Source organism: Schistocerca americana, chromosome 11, assembly GCF_021461395.2.
Source record: "Schistocerca americana isolate TAMUIC-IGC-003095 chromosome 11, iqSchAmer2.1, whole genome shotgun sequence".
NCBI lineage: Eukaryota > Metazoa > Arthropoda > Insecta > Orthoptera > Acrididae > Schistocerca > Schistocerca americana.
Window position 1 is genome coordinate 157,977,663 of NC_060129.1, and position 16,284 is coordinate 157,993,946.

Below are 16,284 nucleotides of genomic sequence, written 5' to 3' on the forward strand. Positions count from 1 at the left end.
TGTCACAAATCTGCCCCAGGCCTTGTGAATATGGTGGCAATAGGTTCTACCTAATCTTCCGAATGCCCACACATACCTTCCGACAGGGTTACTTGCAGGGTGGTAGGTAAAACTATATTTCACTTGTATACCATGTTGTCTCATACCTTCTTTCCATATTTTAGAAATAAACTGAGGTCCATTATCAGATAGGACTGCTCTGGGTTTACCAATGGTGTTAAAATATTCATTCATTTTACTAAAGATTGCTTTTGCAGTAGCTTTTCTGATAGGGTAAAACTTAATAAATTTAGAGAAAACTCCTAAAAATACCACAATATAAGACCTACTTCCTTATGTTTTAGGGAGAGGACCATACAAATCTACTGATAACAATTCCAAGATGTCTTTTGGCACTGTGTTTTGCATATACCCTGGTTGGTCTGGTTAGCAACTTGTGCCCTATGACACACATCACAAGATTTAATTCTGTCAGCAATTTGCTCGGTGGCACCCACATTAATCACAATTACATCAGTTAATTTCTCAATACACTTTTTAGACCACAGTGCCCTAAGGCAAAATGGAAATAATCAATAACTTCATTTTCAAACTGCATAGGCCAATAAACTTTCCATTCCTGAGTACTTGCATCTTCCTCCTATACAATATTCCATTAAATATCTTATAAAATTTACTGATTTGTGGGAAGTTGGGGTTAATGAAATTTGTTTTAACAGATTTCCAGACCGCATACTCTTACAAATCTGTTCAGTTCTTTTTCTACCTGGAACGTCTTTGATACATCTCATGTGAAACTTACCACCTTTATTACATTCTTTCAGTAGGTTATTCATATCCTCTGGCAATGGAGATGAAGCATCGGCCACATGACATTCACTGCCTTTGATATACAAAATTTCATAATCAAACTGTTGTAAGTACAGAGCTCATTAACTTAACCTGCCAGTAAACAATCGACAGTCTTTCAAAAAAGTTAAGGCCCTATGGTCAGTATGAATAATAGTTTTGTGCCCCATAAGTAATTTCTAAATTTCTTTAAGCCCCAAATTATGGTTAAAGCTTCTTTCTTTGAAATAGTGTTATTTTTCTCATATTTAGTTAGATCTCTACTAGCAAAAGCTATAGTTCTATGTTTTGCTTCCGCAGATTCTGTGCTTTCTTGAAAGATTTCAATACTAATCCCCTATGTGCTACTGTCTGTCATCATGTGGAATGGTTCACTTAAAATAGGATGATGTAAAATAGTTTCTCTTATTAACTCAGTTTTCAAGTCTCTGAAGTCTTTCTGACATTCTGACGTCCAAATATATGCACTGTTTTTCTTTAGCAAACTGTTCAAATATGGGCTATTAAAAGCTTACCCCTTTGCAAATTTGCGATAAAAACCACAAAGACCAAGAAATGCTTTCAGTTGTTTTCTGTTCTTAGGTGGAGAACACTTTTCAATTGCATTTAGCTTTGCCAATCCCATCTGTAGTTACGATGTGTCCTAAAAACTTAATCTCCTGTTTTACAAATTCACATTTCTTCAATTTCAAAGTCATTCCTCCTGCTTGAAGAGCAATGAGAGTTTTGTTCAATAGTTCACAATGTTCTTCCCAACTTTCAGTAGCAATCAACAAATCATCTATACAAACAGTTAATCTGGCACAAAGTTCTTTTTCTAACACAGTATCTAATGCTCTTATAAAAACTGAAACAGAAGTATTTAAACCAAAAGGTACAACTTTATACTGATAGCATTTCCCTGCAAACACGAATGCTGTATGTTTCTGGGAATCTTTGTGTAATGATTATTTGCCAATATCCCGCAGTGAGGTCAAGACTAGTTAAGTACATTACATTATGGAATTTTTGTAACAGATCACCCACATTTTCTGGCCTGTCTACCTCTCTCCTGACAATCTTGTTCAGTGTTCATGCATGAATAACAACTTGCATGCCACTGTATTCCTTATCTACTATAATAAGTGGACTATTATATTTACTGTTGCTTCTTTCAATCACTCCCCATTCTAACATTCTGTGAATTTCGGCCTGTACCACTTCTTTCTTAGCTATTGGCACTGGATAGGGTCTTACGCAGAATGGTTCATGTTCAGCTGCATCGATATGGTATTCAAAGTTCGTGACAACACCTGGATTATCAGAGAATACTTCCCTGTTGTTATTTAAAACAGCAAATAGTTCATCTTTCTGTTCACACAAGAGTTCTTGGATAGCATCAACAATTTCCTTAAAATTGTCAATTTTTTATTCATTCAGTATTAAATTTTTCACATGGTAGATTTCATATAAGTGGGACAAACCATCATTTTCAGATTCTATCTCTAGCATTATGGATTCTACATTAGCGCCATGTACAGTGTCATCTTCTGTAAATTTAATTTCTAATGTATTAGGCTCCCTATTAATTTTAACAATTCCATTACGACAATATAAAAACACTTTTTCTTTGTCCAGTCAATCAATACCCGAAATCATCTCAGCACTTAATTCAGGTACCATAAAATGTCATGTTCAAATTTCTGTCCTTGCAATTTAAATTCAATCAGTACATTTTTCCAAATGGGTTTACTGGACTTGCCAGTAGCTCCTACAATCTTCACTCCACTCACAGACATTATTACTAACCCTGGCTTACTTGAAATATGTTCAAAAAATGATTCTGATACAGCACTAATTTGTGATCCTATACCCAAAAATACTTGCAACTCAATATTATAAACATTACTGGGGATAATGGTTTTGTTTAACAGTTCTAGAGTCTTTCACCTCCTGTTCTTCCCACAGTAAATTATGTTCAACCATTATGTCCTTCCAGGAAATGTTACCTGCTTATTTCTGTTGTATACTGGGTGGCTTTTTAGGTTTCTTGATCTCTATATCTCTAGCGATCTTTAACAGTTCTCATCCCTCTATGATTTCATCAGGTAGTTCTTCTGGTTCCTGCAATTCAAATTCTTTCATGAGATTAATTAAAGCATGTCCCAGCATAGTATCACCAGTGGCTCTTTCGGTTTTGCTTCACATTCTGGATTTTGTTTGGAAAGATTGTCACTCATTCTTTTGTATCGTCTTTCGGTAAATGTGTACTCACTTTCCTCTACCTCCGAGAATTCATTCTCATCTAAATCTATTCATTTCTAGTTTCTTGTCCATTTTAGTTAATATTATATTCATATATATTTCACTTTCAATCTTAGATAACTTTCTGCTACTTACTCTTTCAAATTGGCTGCAAGTTCGTGCAGCTGGACGTTTTATGCTCACTTTACTTTTGTAAAACACGTAATACTGCAAAGCTGTAAAATCAACAACGTCCTGTCACGGGGGGCCACATATAACATTAACTGCCTACTCGTGTGCTATCTACTTACTAAATTTGGTTTACTATACCCTATCCATTTGCACACTGAGACTGTCACAGACCTTATGAAAGAGCCCTTCCAATCATTCTTCCTACTTGGAGACTTTAATGTCCTAAATATCTTGTGCAGATCAATCTCTACTTGTCCTCACCGTCGCGTTTCGGAGAGCTTTCTGATGTCTCACGAGCTGCATATCCTCAACACAGGCACTCCCACTCCTTTCTGTGCTGCCACTGGGTCACTGTGAGCCAGCGACCTCTCTTTCTGCTCTCCAGGCTTCGCAGACCAGGTTCAGTGGGCAGTCACTGATGATCTTCACTCAGTGACCGCATCACAGTCTGTATTCATCTACTGGATGGAGCATTACCTGCACAGAAGCCACGAAAATTGTTGGTCAGTAGGGCTAACTGGATGCTTTTCGTCCATCTGGCTGTGTCTGAAGACTGCAACAGTGTCAACGAATGGGTGGACCACATCACACGATAGATCCATCACACCACTGACTTATTAATCCCAAGGTCCTGTTGCTTGTTGGACTGGTGTGTGTCGCTCAGCAATCCAGGACAGGCGTACAGTTAGCTCTTCAACTATTTAAGTACAGCCCAGCAACACACAATCTCACAGCCTTTCAGGTCACGAGAGCCAATACTTGACACATCATTAAGGAGAGCAAGAAAACGGCGTACCAAGCGTTTCTGGACTTTGTCAACCATTCCACTTCTTCTACAAAAGTACTGGAACCCATTATGAGGGTTTCTGGCAAACACAGTCGTCTACCAATAACACCAGTGCTGAAACACAAGTGTCTCCAAACTACACCCAGAAACATCACTCAAACTCTGGCAGATCATTTTGCAGCGACTACTGCTGATGCCAGCCTTCACAAGCTGTGAAGGGAAGACCCTCGAGCGAATAGTTAACCGTCGTTTGGTCTGGCTGTTAGAAACCAGGCAACTGCTTAACCACTCTCAGTGTGGATTCTGGAGGTTTCGATCCACTGTTGTCAACCTGACTCTACTAGAGGTGGCTATTCAGCAGGCCTTACTATGTAGACAGCACTGTCTTGGCATATTCTCTGATATCGGTAAGGTGTACAACACTATGTTTGTGGGCTTCAGTTTTAACTCCAAATTTTCGTGGTTGCCACACGTGTGAGACCTGAAAGCCAGAAACCAGAAGGCACAGTATTCTCGTGCAACTCCACGAATGGGGCTTTCATGGTCATCTCACCATCTTCATATGGTCCCTAAGTCTAAGCGCTTTTTTAGGTCTTGATATCGTTACACGCTGTTGGAATGTTTTGTGCAAGGGAATGATGCTCCTAGAGCAATGTTTTGAGTTTTAACCTCTTTTTTTTTGCGATAAACAGTATCACACATACAGAAAGGAGCCTTGTACAGTGCTTCTTAACTGTGGACAATTTTGCTGTTTCATGTTCCTCCTCCAGAAGTGCTACGGCGACCCACCAGTTGCACTTAGAGTGCGGAAGTTAGGGAGGTGGGCTGCAAAGACAGGTTTTCAGTTTTCTGCAGATAAGAATTTTAATTATTCTCATAGTAATTTTAATTTACCTGACTTGCATGTGAGGGATACAAGTCGACATTTTTAAGACTCAATCAATTTTCTGGGCCTCAGTTTGAACTCCAAATTTTCGTGGTTGCCACACCTGTGAGACCTGAAAGCCAGAACCCAGAAGGCACTGAATACTGTAAAGTGCCTTGACCAAAGGTCTAGGGGATGAGACAGGGTGTGTCTGCTCCAGTTTTATAGGGCTCTTGTGTGTTCGTGGCTAGACTATGGATGCACAGTGCACAGGTCAACGAGATCTTTTTACCTCAAGATTATTGACGCATAAGAATATTAGGATGCGCTTACAGAACCAGCCCCATACCCAGTCTCTGTGCTAAGGTTGGGAAACCGCCATTCACCATCTAGCGACACCTCCTCATGGTGAATCAGGCATGTAAGTTTCTTGTAGCTCCAACTTCACCTGCACACCATACCATTGCTCCTCCACCTCTGGAATGCCATTTCTCCATGAGCAACATGGACATATGGACACTAGGTAGGGCATGTGCTGTAGTCACTTGGTGTGGAACAAGTTCAACCCCAAATGCAGTGTTTTAACAGTTTGCTACCCTGACTGCTGTAGAGGTCCAGAGTAACTTTAGATTTAGTGTAGTATAGCAGATGTAGCACTCCAAAGGACTTTTTTAATGGTCACCAAACCATTATAACTGTCTTTATGGATGGGTCGAAACAGGGGGACACTGTTGGTTGCACTATTGTTTTCTCTGTTTGTATACTCAATGTCTGACTGCCTTGCAAGTTTTTTGTCTTCGATGCAGATTGACATGCGACCTTGCAGGCACTGTAGCAGACGAGATGTGCTTAACGTGATAAATTCCTTGTCTTGTCTGATTCGCTGAGTGTTCTTCACTCTCTACAACGTTTGTACCCAGTAGCTAAAGTAGTGCACAATATCCAGGACGTCCTCCTCCTACTACAACGGCAAGGGAAGGAGAAGTCAGTCTGCTGAGTGCCAGGGCATGTGGATATTGCTGGAAACGAAAGGGCAGGTCTAGCAAGCAGGGAGGCGTGCCGCGCTGCTGGGTTAGCGCGGTGTGCCATCCACCTGCCTGCTGTCTCCTTGCTTTTGGGTCGGTGGGAGGATGAGCGGCCCCCCAGTCGTCTTCACACAGGCCACAGCCCTGTGACACATGGCTTCTTGCTCCGGTGAGGACTCTGTCCATTGTGTAGTACTTGTGGCATACAGATCATAGTGTGCCAGATTTTATCAGACTGTGTTTTATTCTCCGACCAGTGGGCAGCGACTGATTTGCTGATAGATCTGCCCTCCATTTTAATTAACGTTCAAACGAATGTGATGAGAGTCTTATGGTCTTGTAATTTGTCCACTATGTTTCCGAAAATTTTAGGGAGATGATTTTAACGTATTAATTGTGTGCCCAGCTAACCCATCTTTTTCGTATGTGGTCAGCCAATCAGATTTCTTAGAGTCTCTTTTTTTAGCTCACCTGTCCTTTTATTTCCGTTTTAATCCCAGATATAGCACCTTTCACCCTTTATCCGTTGTCTTAACTGGTGCGAGACAGAGTGCTTGTGTGGTCAACGCGAGTGAGGTGGGAGAGAGAGGATGAGCGTCACTTTAAAGGTTTCCTCCTCACTGTGTGATACCATTTTCTTAGTTTTATCCACATTTGTTTCTTTTAATGTGAGTAAGGGTGCTGATAATCTCGCTGTTGACCGACTGTAAGCTCCAGACACACACACACACACACACACACACAGACACAGACACACAAACACACACACACGCACACCTGCGGCAGTTACTGAGGTTAGCGTTCACATGTAGACAGGTAAACGTGCCATGGTAATCGCATGGTTTTCACTCAGGCAAGGACTTTAATTTATCAAAGCTCAGGAAGTTTGCACTAAAAATTTACAGATGATATACAAAAACCTATTTCGTGAACCTGTCTCTCTGCTAGTGGAAATTGCGCCAAAATCTCTACAGTAGAGCCTGAGATTAGGCTTCGCTTCAGACTCCAAAATACGGCTAGAGACTATAAAAAATAATACTTGTTGTTAACACTCTTGGGCGAGACACGGCAGGTCGCAACTCGTCGCTCCAAGCAGCAGTCAGATTCTTTATTCATTAACTTCGGCCTAAATCCTTTCATTATCAAATATTTTTTAATGTGGTCATATGTTGGTGACCACAATGTTTGAATGTGAGCAACTCTTGCGAAAGGATTTCATTCCAGACTGTTCGGCCGGTTGAGGAAACACGCTTTCATTTGTATTTTTTACGTCCAGCACGCTACCAGCCTTCGATACATAACCAGCTTATTGCGCTCAAACAAGCAGAGCTGCTTTACGATTTGCACCATGGCAAATACTCTCATAATGTTTTTCGTTGTTTGCCCTCTCTGTGGACCTTCGTACATCCATACACGCGCCACTAAACGCTCCTTTACAGTGTAACTGTTTCAACACGAATTCACAACTGAAATGGTGCTGTAGTGAAACAAAAGAGTATAGTAATTACACCAACGCTTTTCGTCAGCTTCAAAGGAGGGATACCAAGCAAACGAATGTATGTCCTCAATGATTGCACAAAGTCACCCACCATGTTAACCGAGAGCACAAATGCGCTGCTTCCTGGACTAGGGTAGGCGCGCCGGCCCCAGATCGAATCCGCCTGGTGGATTACCAACGAGCGTCGGTGTGCCAGCCAGCCTGGATGTGGTTTTTAGGCGGTTTTCCACATCCCACTAGGTGAATACCGGGCGGTCCCCACGTCCCGTCTCCATTACACGACTCACAGACATCTGAACACGTTCACACTATTCCATTGCTTTCACTAGACGCAGACAGCTGGGTCTACACTAATTCCATCTTGGGGGGCTGGTTCAAATGGTTCAAATGGCTCTGAGCACTATGGGACTTAACATCTATGGTCATCAGTCCCCTAGAACTTAGAACTACTTAAACCTAACTAACCTAAGGACAGCACACAACACCCAGCCATCACGAGGCAGAGAAAATCCCTGACCCCGCCGGGAATCGAACCCGGGAACCCGGGCGTGGGAAGTGAGAACGCTACCGCACGACCACGAGATGCGGGCTCTTGGGGGGGGGGGAGGTTATGGGGTGGGGATAGGAAGGGGATCTGGATGCCCTCTACACTAACAGTGGCAAATCCATAGTAACAACGCCGACCCTGCGTTGACGTGGGAAAAAGGCACAAGGAAATGATGAAGAGTTACTGTAGATAGTCAAGAGGGTTTGGGGGACTTCCTGGATACTCTGTAGATGAAAACGAATTGCGTACTCTTCTCTCGATTCAACTCTGGTATATATCTTTCCAAGTACAAAAAATTTTGTTGACATTATTTATCATCGATGATGTAGTTAAAATACACCTGGTCTTGGGATCCAGAGGAGCCTCTGGGATCAGATGCGTACATCTCGCATTGATTCTTTTGCAGATGAGGAGTGGCAGAGGGAGGACAGAAGCAACGCCATGGTCTCCGTGGACACTGACTGCGTGCAGCTGTTGGCGAACGCCCTCGACCACCCCACGTGTCCGCTGGAAGACCTGCCACCGGAAACCAAAAACCTGCGCGAGCAGTGCCGCGTGCAGCTGTGGGACGACCTGGTGCAGAGGTCGCCCCACGTACCCGTCACCAGCTACCTGGCCTACACGCAGAGGATAAACGTCAATCTCTGCCTGCTGGCCTGGATGACAGCCAACTCGTTCGGCGTTTGTCAGGACGTCCCGTTTAGTATGCTACAATCCGTACATGATGCTCGCTGCTATTTCGACAGCCCTGGCGATCAGTCCTGCCTGCAGTCGAGCGCTACAGACGCCATCTGCTCTGTTTCCAGAGCAGTCCTGTTGCTGATGTGTGGCGATTTTTCTTTCCATAAGTCTTTCGATTTATGCGGCGTCAGTTTCTACACAAACGGATCGCACTTCACGACGTACAATTTAACGTGGGAAAGAGAGTTCTACAAAGGGTATGTGAGGCCAACAGAAAGGGCTCTTAAGTACAAAGACAGCTTGAACAGTGCCACCTTGAAATACAAAGATTTCAAAATCGACAGCTTAAAACCTTTAGAAATGTCATTTATAGCCTTAAATATTATTTTCCGCTTTTTGACCACTCTTGTATACATGTACCTGCCCCAGTTACGTAATGTCCCGGGAAAGATATTCTTGTCCATTCAGATCACGGGTATAACGCAGATCTTGTGTTCTGAGGTCATTTATCGTATGACAGGTGTCCCCGACCTATCTACGATGGTCCACATTGATAGTGCCCTCACTCTTCTAAGATGTATCTGGCTAAACTTATTCTGCTACCAAATGTACGCGTGTGTCCGTCATCTTAGGCTCCCTGACGACCTGCCACCTGCTGAAGCCAGAAGGGTATTCCGTGGTCAAGCGCTGTACGCACTTATACCGTGGAGTGTGGTATGCATAGCAACTATTGCTTTCGAAAAGATGAGCAAATATTACCTGATGCACAGTCGGATAATATTCCTTGCGGGGATTTCTCTATCGATAACTTTCAATTTGGTTTGTCTTGGGTCGGTGGGATACATGTACTTACGTGCTCGGAACTCCATGCGGCAACTCAAAATTTTTAGTAACGGTAAATTTGCCTCTAAGAAACAATATGTTTTTATGTCAGTTAAGGGTGTTATTTTGAGCGGGATAGGTATAATTATTAGAATTGGGTTCCACCAGGCACAAGGCATAGCGCAGTTTGTGTACTACGTACACATAGCCACGATGGTGCAGGGACCACTGCAGTTCGTTTTCTTCATTTGTAATGGAACGACGCTGCCTCTGCTCAGGAACAGAGTGCTGTCGTGGTGGAATCCGGATATCATACGCCCAGGACAGGAGCTCTGTTCAACAGCTGAGAGAAATCTGGAAAGGAGGAGAAATGAACGGTCTCTCCTTGCGCAATCCTCGTTGTAAGTTACATGGATATTGTTTCCAAAGGGCTGTCTCGACTGTAGGCAGGACTAAAGCCAGTGACCAGTCATAATGATTGAATCCAGCTGACAACACAAAATTAACTCCTACTGCTAACGCAAAACCAGTGTATTTTTCTCACTTGTTCTAAATTATTCTACATGTCTGTGTTTGTCTAGTTAATTTAATGAATTGACATTAAGTAACTACTATTAAAATGTAATTTACTACAAGATAATAAGAATTTCTTGCTCTATTTCTTCCAACCCACCCTGTGATAACATGTTAACTTGGTCTCCGAAATTTTCACAAAAACATTTTGTTACCCATAGCATATGATAAAAACGAAAATACTGCAAGAATTTCTTGCATATGAAAAAAATATTTCAACCACTGGGCAGTAAAGGGAACATAATATACTCTTGCAATATCTTTACAGGAATGTTTGCCTTTCCCATTTATTCCTACAAAGCTTCAAAAAGATGTCTACGTTACCCTTCTTATCTTGCAAATAACTGCAGAACTGTGCTTCGTCTTTTGTCTCACACTAGATCGCTCAACCCAAAATTCTGTCTCCGACTAGTACTAGGAATTTTTTAATGACAATTTACATGACTTTCACCTCTGGCAACGCATTGTGTATCTGAAAATTATTCCCTTGTACCATATTTAACTTCAGCTTGATACAGAATTTTTTTGCGAATTTATTTACTTATCTACATTGTTCCATGACAGTATTTATTTTTTGAAAATATGCAAGTCTTAAATAAGAATTGTATGTGTGTATTACGTGTATGTTCAGTACTGTGCCAAGAAAAATTAGTATCAGTGTCAAACCAGAGGAGCAGGAAGATGGAGATAACTCAACTGTGTGGAAGAACATGTAATGGTGTTCGTAGCGCTGATTAGTGTTCTGATTGGTCAGAGGGGAGCAAAATGTTATAGCATGAGACAGTAACAAACAAGTGTCGTTGTGACATGTTGTTTGAAGTGAATGCATAGTGTTAAAGGACAATTGCACAGGACACAGGAATAAGAGCAGTTGTTGTACAGGATGTTGACATACTGATTGAGAAATACAGTAAGGTATTAAAGAAAACGTTAAAAATTAATGTATATACGGCGTAGCACTTGTAAAGAAGAAACCATGTTGCTTAAAAGTGTATTTTTACAATTAATATAGTGGAAGGGAAAAAATTTGTCAGAAGTTAATGTGAAAGAACATATGTCTGGCAAGAGTTAAACTGTAAGGACGTAGTACCTCGAAATTAGTGTGATTTGTAATCAACAGATGATGGCCAATTTGTTCGAATAAAAACAGAGTGAGCGAACAGTGCAAATGGAACCGATCCCTGTGTGAATTTAATATACACTCCCACTGAGCATCACTGCCACAGACGGTATTATATAGAGTCATTTTTTCAGAAAGTGTCAAATTACAGCGAACCTTAACGGTGAATTTCGTGGAGGAGGGATTTCTATTTTAGATGTAGAGGAACTAGAGATTGCAGCATCCCTCGCCATCTTCGTATGACACGAGGTAGGTGTGACGTGCAGCTCAGCTGACCTGCATACCTGTTTGATCACATACACACTCACTCACTCTCAAACACACACACACACACACACACACACAACACACACACGTGCGCGCGCGCGAGCACGCTGCAGAATCGAAACAAAGTGATGAACTCCTTCCGTCGTTTGTTCGGAACCCACGCAGCGTCGCGAAAACACAATCGCGGTTTGCCCCGCGTCAGCCGGCCGGAGTGGCCGAGCGGTTCTAGGCGCTCCAGTCTAGAACCACGAGACCGCTACTGTCGCAGGTTCGAATCCTGCCTCGGGAATGGGTGTGTGTGATGTCCTTAGGTTAGTTGGGTTTAAGTAGTTCTAAGTTTTAGGGGAGTGATGACCTCAGATGTTAAGTCCCCGCGTCAAACACATCACGTGACGCTCTATTCCGCGTGTTTAGTTGCAAGCAGTTTACTGGCGGACCCGTATAAATTTCCTACACTAGTAAAACCGCTCTAAATTTGACGTCGTCATCTTCGCTTTGATCAGCGAGGCATGGTTAAGCTTCACCAATCTAAGTCCAGCACCGGCAATTACCAGCGCTGTTAGTACACTGAGGAGCCAAAGAAGCCTGTATACCTGCCTAACATCGTGTAGCGCCCCCGCGAGCACGCAGAAGTGCCGCAACGCGACGTGGCGTGGACTCGAATAATGTCTGGAGTAGTGCTGGAGGGAACTGACACCATGAATCATGAAGGGCTGTCCATAAATCCGTGAGAGTACGAGGGGTGGAGATCTCTTCTGAACAGCACATTACATCCCAGATCTGCTCAATAATGTTCATATCTGGGGAGTTTGGTGGCCAGCGGAAGTGTTTAAACTCAGAAAAGTGTTTTTGGAGCCACTCTGTAGCAATTCTGGACGTGTGGGGTGTCACATTGTCCTGCTGGATTTACCAAAGTCCGTCGAAATGCACGATGGACATGAATGGATGCAGGTCATTGGCCAGGATAGTAGCATACGTGTCAGCTGTCAGAGTCGTATCTAGATGTATCAGGGGTCCCGTATCACTCCAGCTGCACTCCATTACGGAGCCTCCACCAGCTTGAACAGTCCCCTGTTGACGTGCAGGGTCCATGGGTTCATGAGGTTGTCTCGGTACCGATTCATCTTGAACCGCTCGATACAATATGAAACGAGACTCGTCGGACCAGACAAAATGTTTCCAGCCATCAGCAGCCCAATGTCGGTGCTGACGCCCAGGCGAGGCGTAAAGCTCTGTGTCGTGCAGTCATCAAGGGTACACGGGTGGGCGTTCGCCTCAGAGAGCCCATATAGATTATGTTTCGTCGAATGGTTCACACACTGAAACTTGTTCATGGCCCAGCATTGAAATCTGCAGCAATTTGCGGAACGGTTGCACTTCTGTCACGTTGAACGATTCTCTTCAGCCGTCGTTGGTCGCGTTCTTGCAGGATCTTTTTCCGGCCGCTGCGATGTCGGCGATTTGATGTTTTAGCGGATTTCTGATATTCACAGTACACTCATGAAATCGTCGTACGAGAAAGTCCCCACTTCATCGCTATCTCGGAAGTGCTGTATTTTTCTTTTTTTTTTTCTTGGCGTTTCAGTGTAGTAACGTTACTACTATCGAGTAAGGTTCCAAGATCAGGCCGCAGGACTGGGGAGATAACCATCTAAGTTGAATAAATGACCTTGGATTGGCTGCATGCAATATACAATTCAAAGCCAGCAGGGAAACGGTGACTTAGAAAACATCAGTCTCAGATCTACACGGGAAAAGTTCAGTTTATACATGTGAATTCACCCTAACCACGCCCGTCACTTTCTACCTAACCACTACCTCCATCTACCTAACATGTCCACGTTTCCTCTGAGCTCACCGACAATAACGCTCCTGTCTACAGGAAACCATCCAGGCTTCCAGAACACCTACAGCCAATAATAGAAGAATTTCTCCATCAGAAATTGTCTGAGGGGATTGTTGAAGAGGTGTAGATGTTTTAACTGTTCCCAAAAATGTTTTCGAATGGTACAAGAATATAGAGATTATGCTGTGACTACAGATACCTCAACACAAGGACTATCACTGGTGCACATCCAACATTGAATCCAAAAGAAATTTTGGACAACTTGGGTCAGTGTAAATACATTTTTACGATGGACTTAAGAGAGGTCCAGAACATTCACACCGAGAACAACAGGGCCGCGCGGGGTAGCCGCACGGTGTAGCGCTTCTTGCCACAATTCGCGCGGCTCCCCCCGTCAGAGGTTTGAGTCCTCCCCTCGGACATGGGTGTGTTTCTTGTCCTTAACGTAAGTTAGTTTAAGTTAGATCAAGTAGTGTGTAAGCCTAGGGACCGATGACCCCAGCAGTTTGGTCCCATAGGAACTTACTACAAATTTCCAAATTTCCCAAATCACAGGGAAGTATGTCAGAGTCAATACACGCCCAGCACACGGGAACACACTTTCTAATACTTTGTCGTAACTCCGTTAATTGTGGAGGATCACCCCCTCCAGAACACCGATGCAGTAATCATGTCAAACACAAACTGCGCCTCAGTGGGACCCGCGACTTAACACATCCATCCCAAGAGAACTGACAGCCGACTTGCCGATTTCGCGAGCTCTAAGCTCCTCCATGATAACATCCAGCACACAGCCCATTCAGCCTGTCGGAATAAGGAGCCGACTGGAAGGCACATGACTGGCCACTCCTGCTGCTGCTTGCTGACGCTCCTGTAAGGTGATTCCTTGTGGCAGGACGTTCAGAACCTTACCTGCAGCGGCGGTCGTGTGGGAATTAGCCTCCCAGTAAGCCCATCAAGTAGGCTACCACTGACCCGTCTAAGACAATTGGCGAAAATCCCCTCCAACATGCAGCAGTAAATTGGTTCAAACGACGGGAAAAGTGAATAAAGTGGCACACATGGATAGCCACAAATGATTGTCTGCACCTAGAGTCTTGAAACATTAATATTGTGATCCACTACACATACACAACTCTAAAAATGTTTTACACCACCTCGGTTCCGAGAGTTCCGGAGCCTGTACAGAAAATTGGAATACAGATCAACATAAACATCATTTCCGCCCTTTTTACTGCTCATGAAAACCACACAGTGCATGTTGTACCACCATACACCAGAGACCTTCAGAGGTGGTTGTCCAGATTGCTATACACACCGGTACCTCTAATACCCGGAAGCACGTCCTCTTTCATTGATGCGTGCCTGTATTCGTCGTGGCATACTATCCACAAGTTCTTCAAGACACTGTAGGTTCAGACTGTCCCACTCCTCAACGGCGATTCGACGTAGGTCCCTCAGAGTGGTTGGTGGGTCAAGTCATCCATAAACAACCCTTTTCAATCTGTCCCAGACATGTGAAACCTTAACTTTTCTCGGCGAATTGAATGTTGAAATAAGTTACGGGTTTGCTGCTGGGTGACGTCGTCGACCACCGCCGATATTTTGACAGGAGGACACCCAGCCGTTGTCAAGGCACAACTGCAAGGAGGAAGCAATGTGCAAGGGTATTTAATACCTCGGTTCACAGGGGAGAAACAAGAAAGATACCACACACAGAACAAGCCGGCCGGTGTGGCCGAGCGGTTCTAGGCGCAACAGTTTGGAACCGCGCGACCGCTACGGCAGCAGGTTCGAATCCTGCCTCGGGCATGGATGTGTGTGATGTCCTTAGGTTAGTTAGGTTTAAGTAGTTCTAAGTTCTAGGGGACTGATGACCTCAGATGTTCAGTCCCATAATGCTCAGAGCCATTTGAGCGCACAGAACAAGTAACCACAGAGTCAACACACAACCAAGGACAACAAACATCAGAAATATCGATAGTGACTATTAATCAACAGGTGAGGTAGCACTAATTCTGTCCCTGTGTTTTTGATGAGAGACAGAGCCGGATTCCAAGCAGCTTTTAAACAAAATCCACCATCTCTGTTAATAATGTTGCTTGATAGTCTGACTTCAACAGCTTCCTTAATAACAGTATCCCAATAGCTGGACGTGCAATCCATAATCTCCGTGTTGTTGTATTCCATAGGATGGCCGGTGTCAAGGCAATGTTCTGCAGTAGCAGATTTGCTCGGCTGTTGTAAGCGTATGTGACGCTTATGTTCAATACACCGGTCTTCCACAGTCCTGATTGTCTGACCAATATATGACGTGCCACAAGTGCAAGGAATGCGATAGACACCAGCCTTACGCAAACCAAGATGATCTTCTACCGACGCCAACAGGACCTTAGACGGTGGTCGGAAAACACATTTCACATCATATTTCCGCAAAATAGAGCCAATCCTGTTGGAAATGCTTCCTGCGTAAGGCAAAAAGGCCGTAGACTTGGGTGCCACTTCGTTGCTATCGTCATTCACCCGTTGCACAGAAGGCTGATAGCGCAACGCAGGCTTGATCTGCATCTCACTATAACCATTCTGACGAAAGGTTACTTCGAGATGTGATAGCTCAGCTGCCAAACTTTCAGGGTCTGAGATAACGACTGCACTGTGCACCAAGGTTATTAAGGAAGCTGTTGAAATCAAACTATAAAGCAACCTTATAAACAGAGATGGTGGATTTTGTTTAAATGCTGCTTCGGCTCTGCTTCTCATCAAAAAAACAGAGGGAGAGAATTAGTGCTACCTCACCTGTTGATTAATAGTCACCACCGATATTTCTGATGTTGGTTATCCTTGGTTGTGTGTTGACTCTGCGGTTACTTGTTCTGTGTGTGGTATCTTCCTTGTTTCTCCTCTGTGAACCGAGGTATTAAATTCCCTTGCACATTGCTTCCTCCTTGCAGTTGTGCCTTGACAACGGCTGGGTGTGCTCCTGTCGAAA

General features: G+C 43.6%; 1 protein-coding gene across 1 annotated transcript in view; it reads left to right on the forward strand.

Moving 5' to 3' along the window:
- LOC124553427 overlaps positions 1–8,507 on the forward strand; it is a 101,498-nt gene extending 92,991 nt beyond the window's left edge. Inside the window, exon 7 of the mRNA XM_047127289.1 lies at positions 8,393–8,507. Within this exon, the coding sequence (XP_046983245.1) occupies positions 8,393–8,396 (4 nt within the window). The 3' untranslated portion in view covers positions 8,397–8,507. The remainder of the gene's footprint in view (positions 1–8,392) is intronic.
- Positions 8,508–16,284: the final 7,777 nt, after the last annotated feature.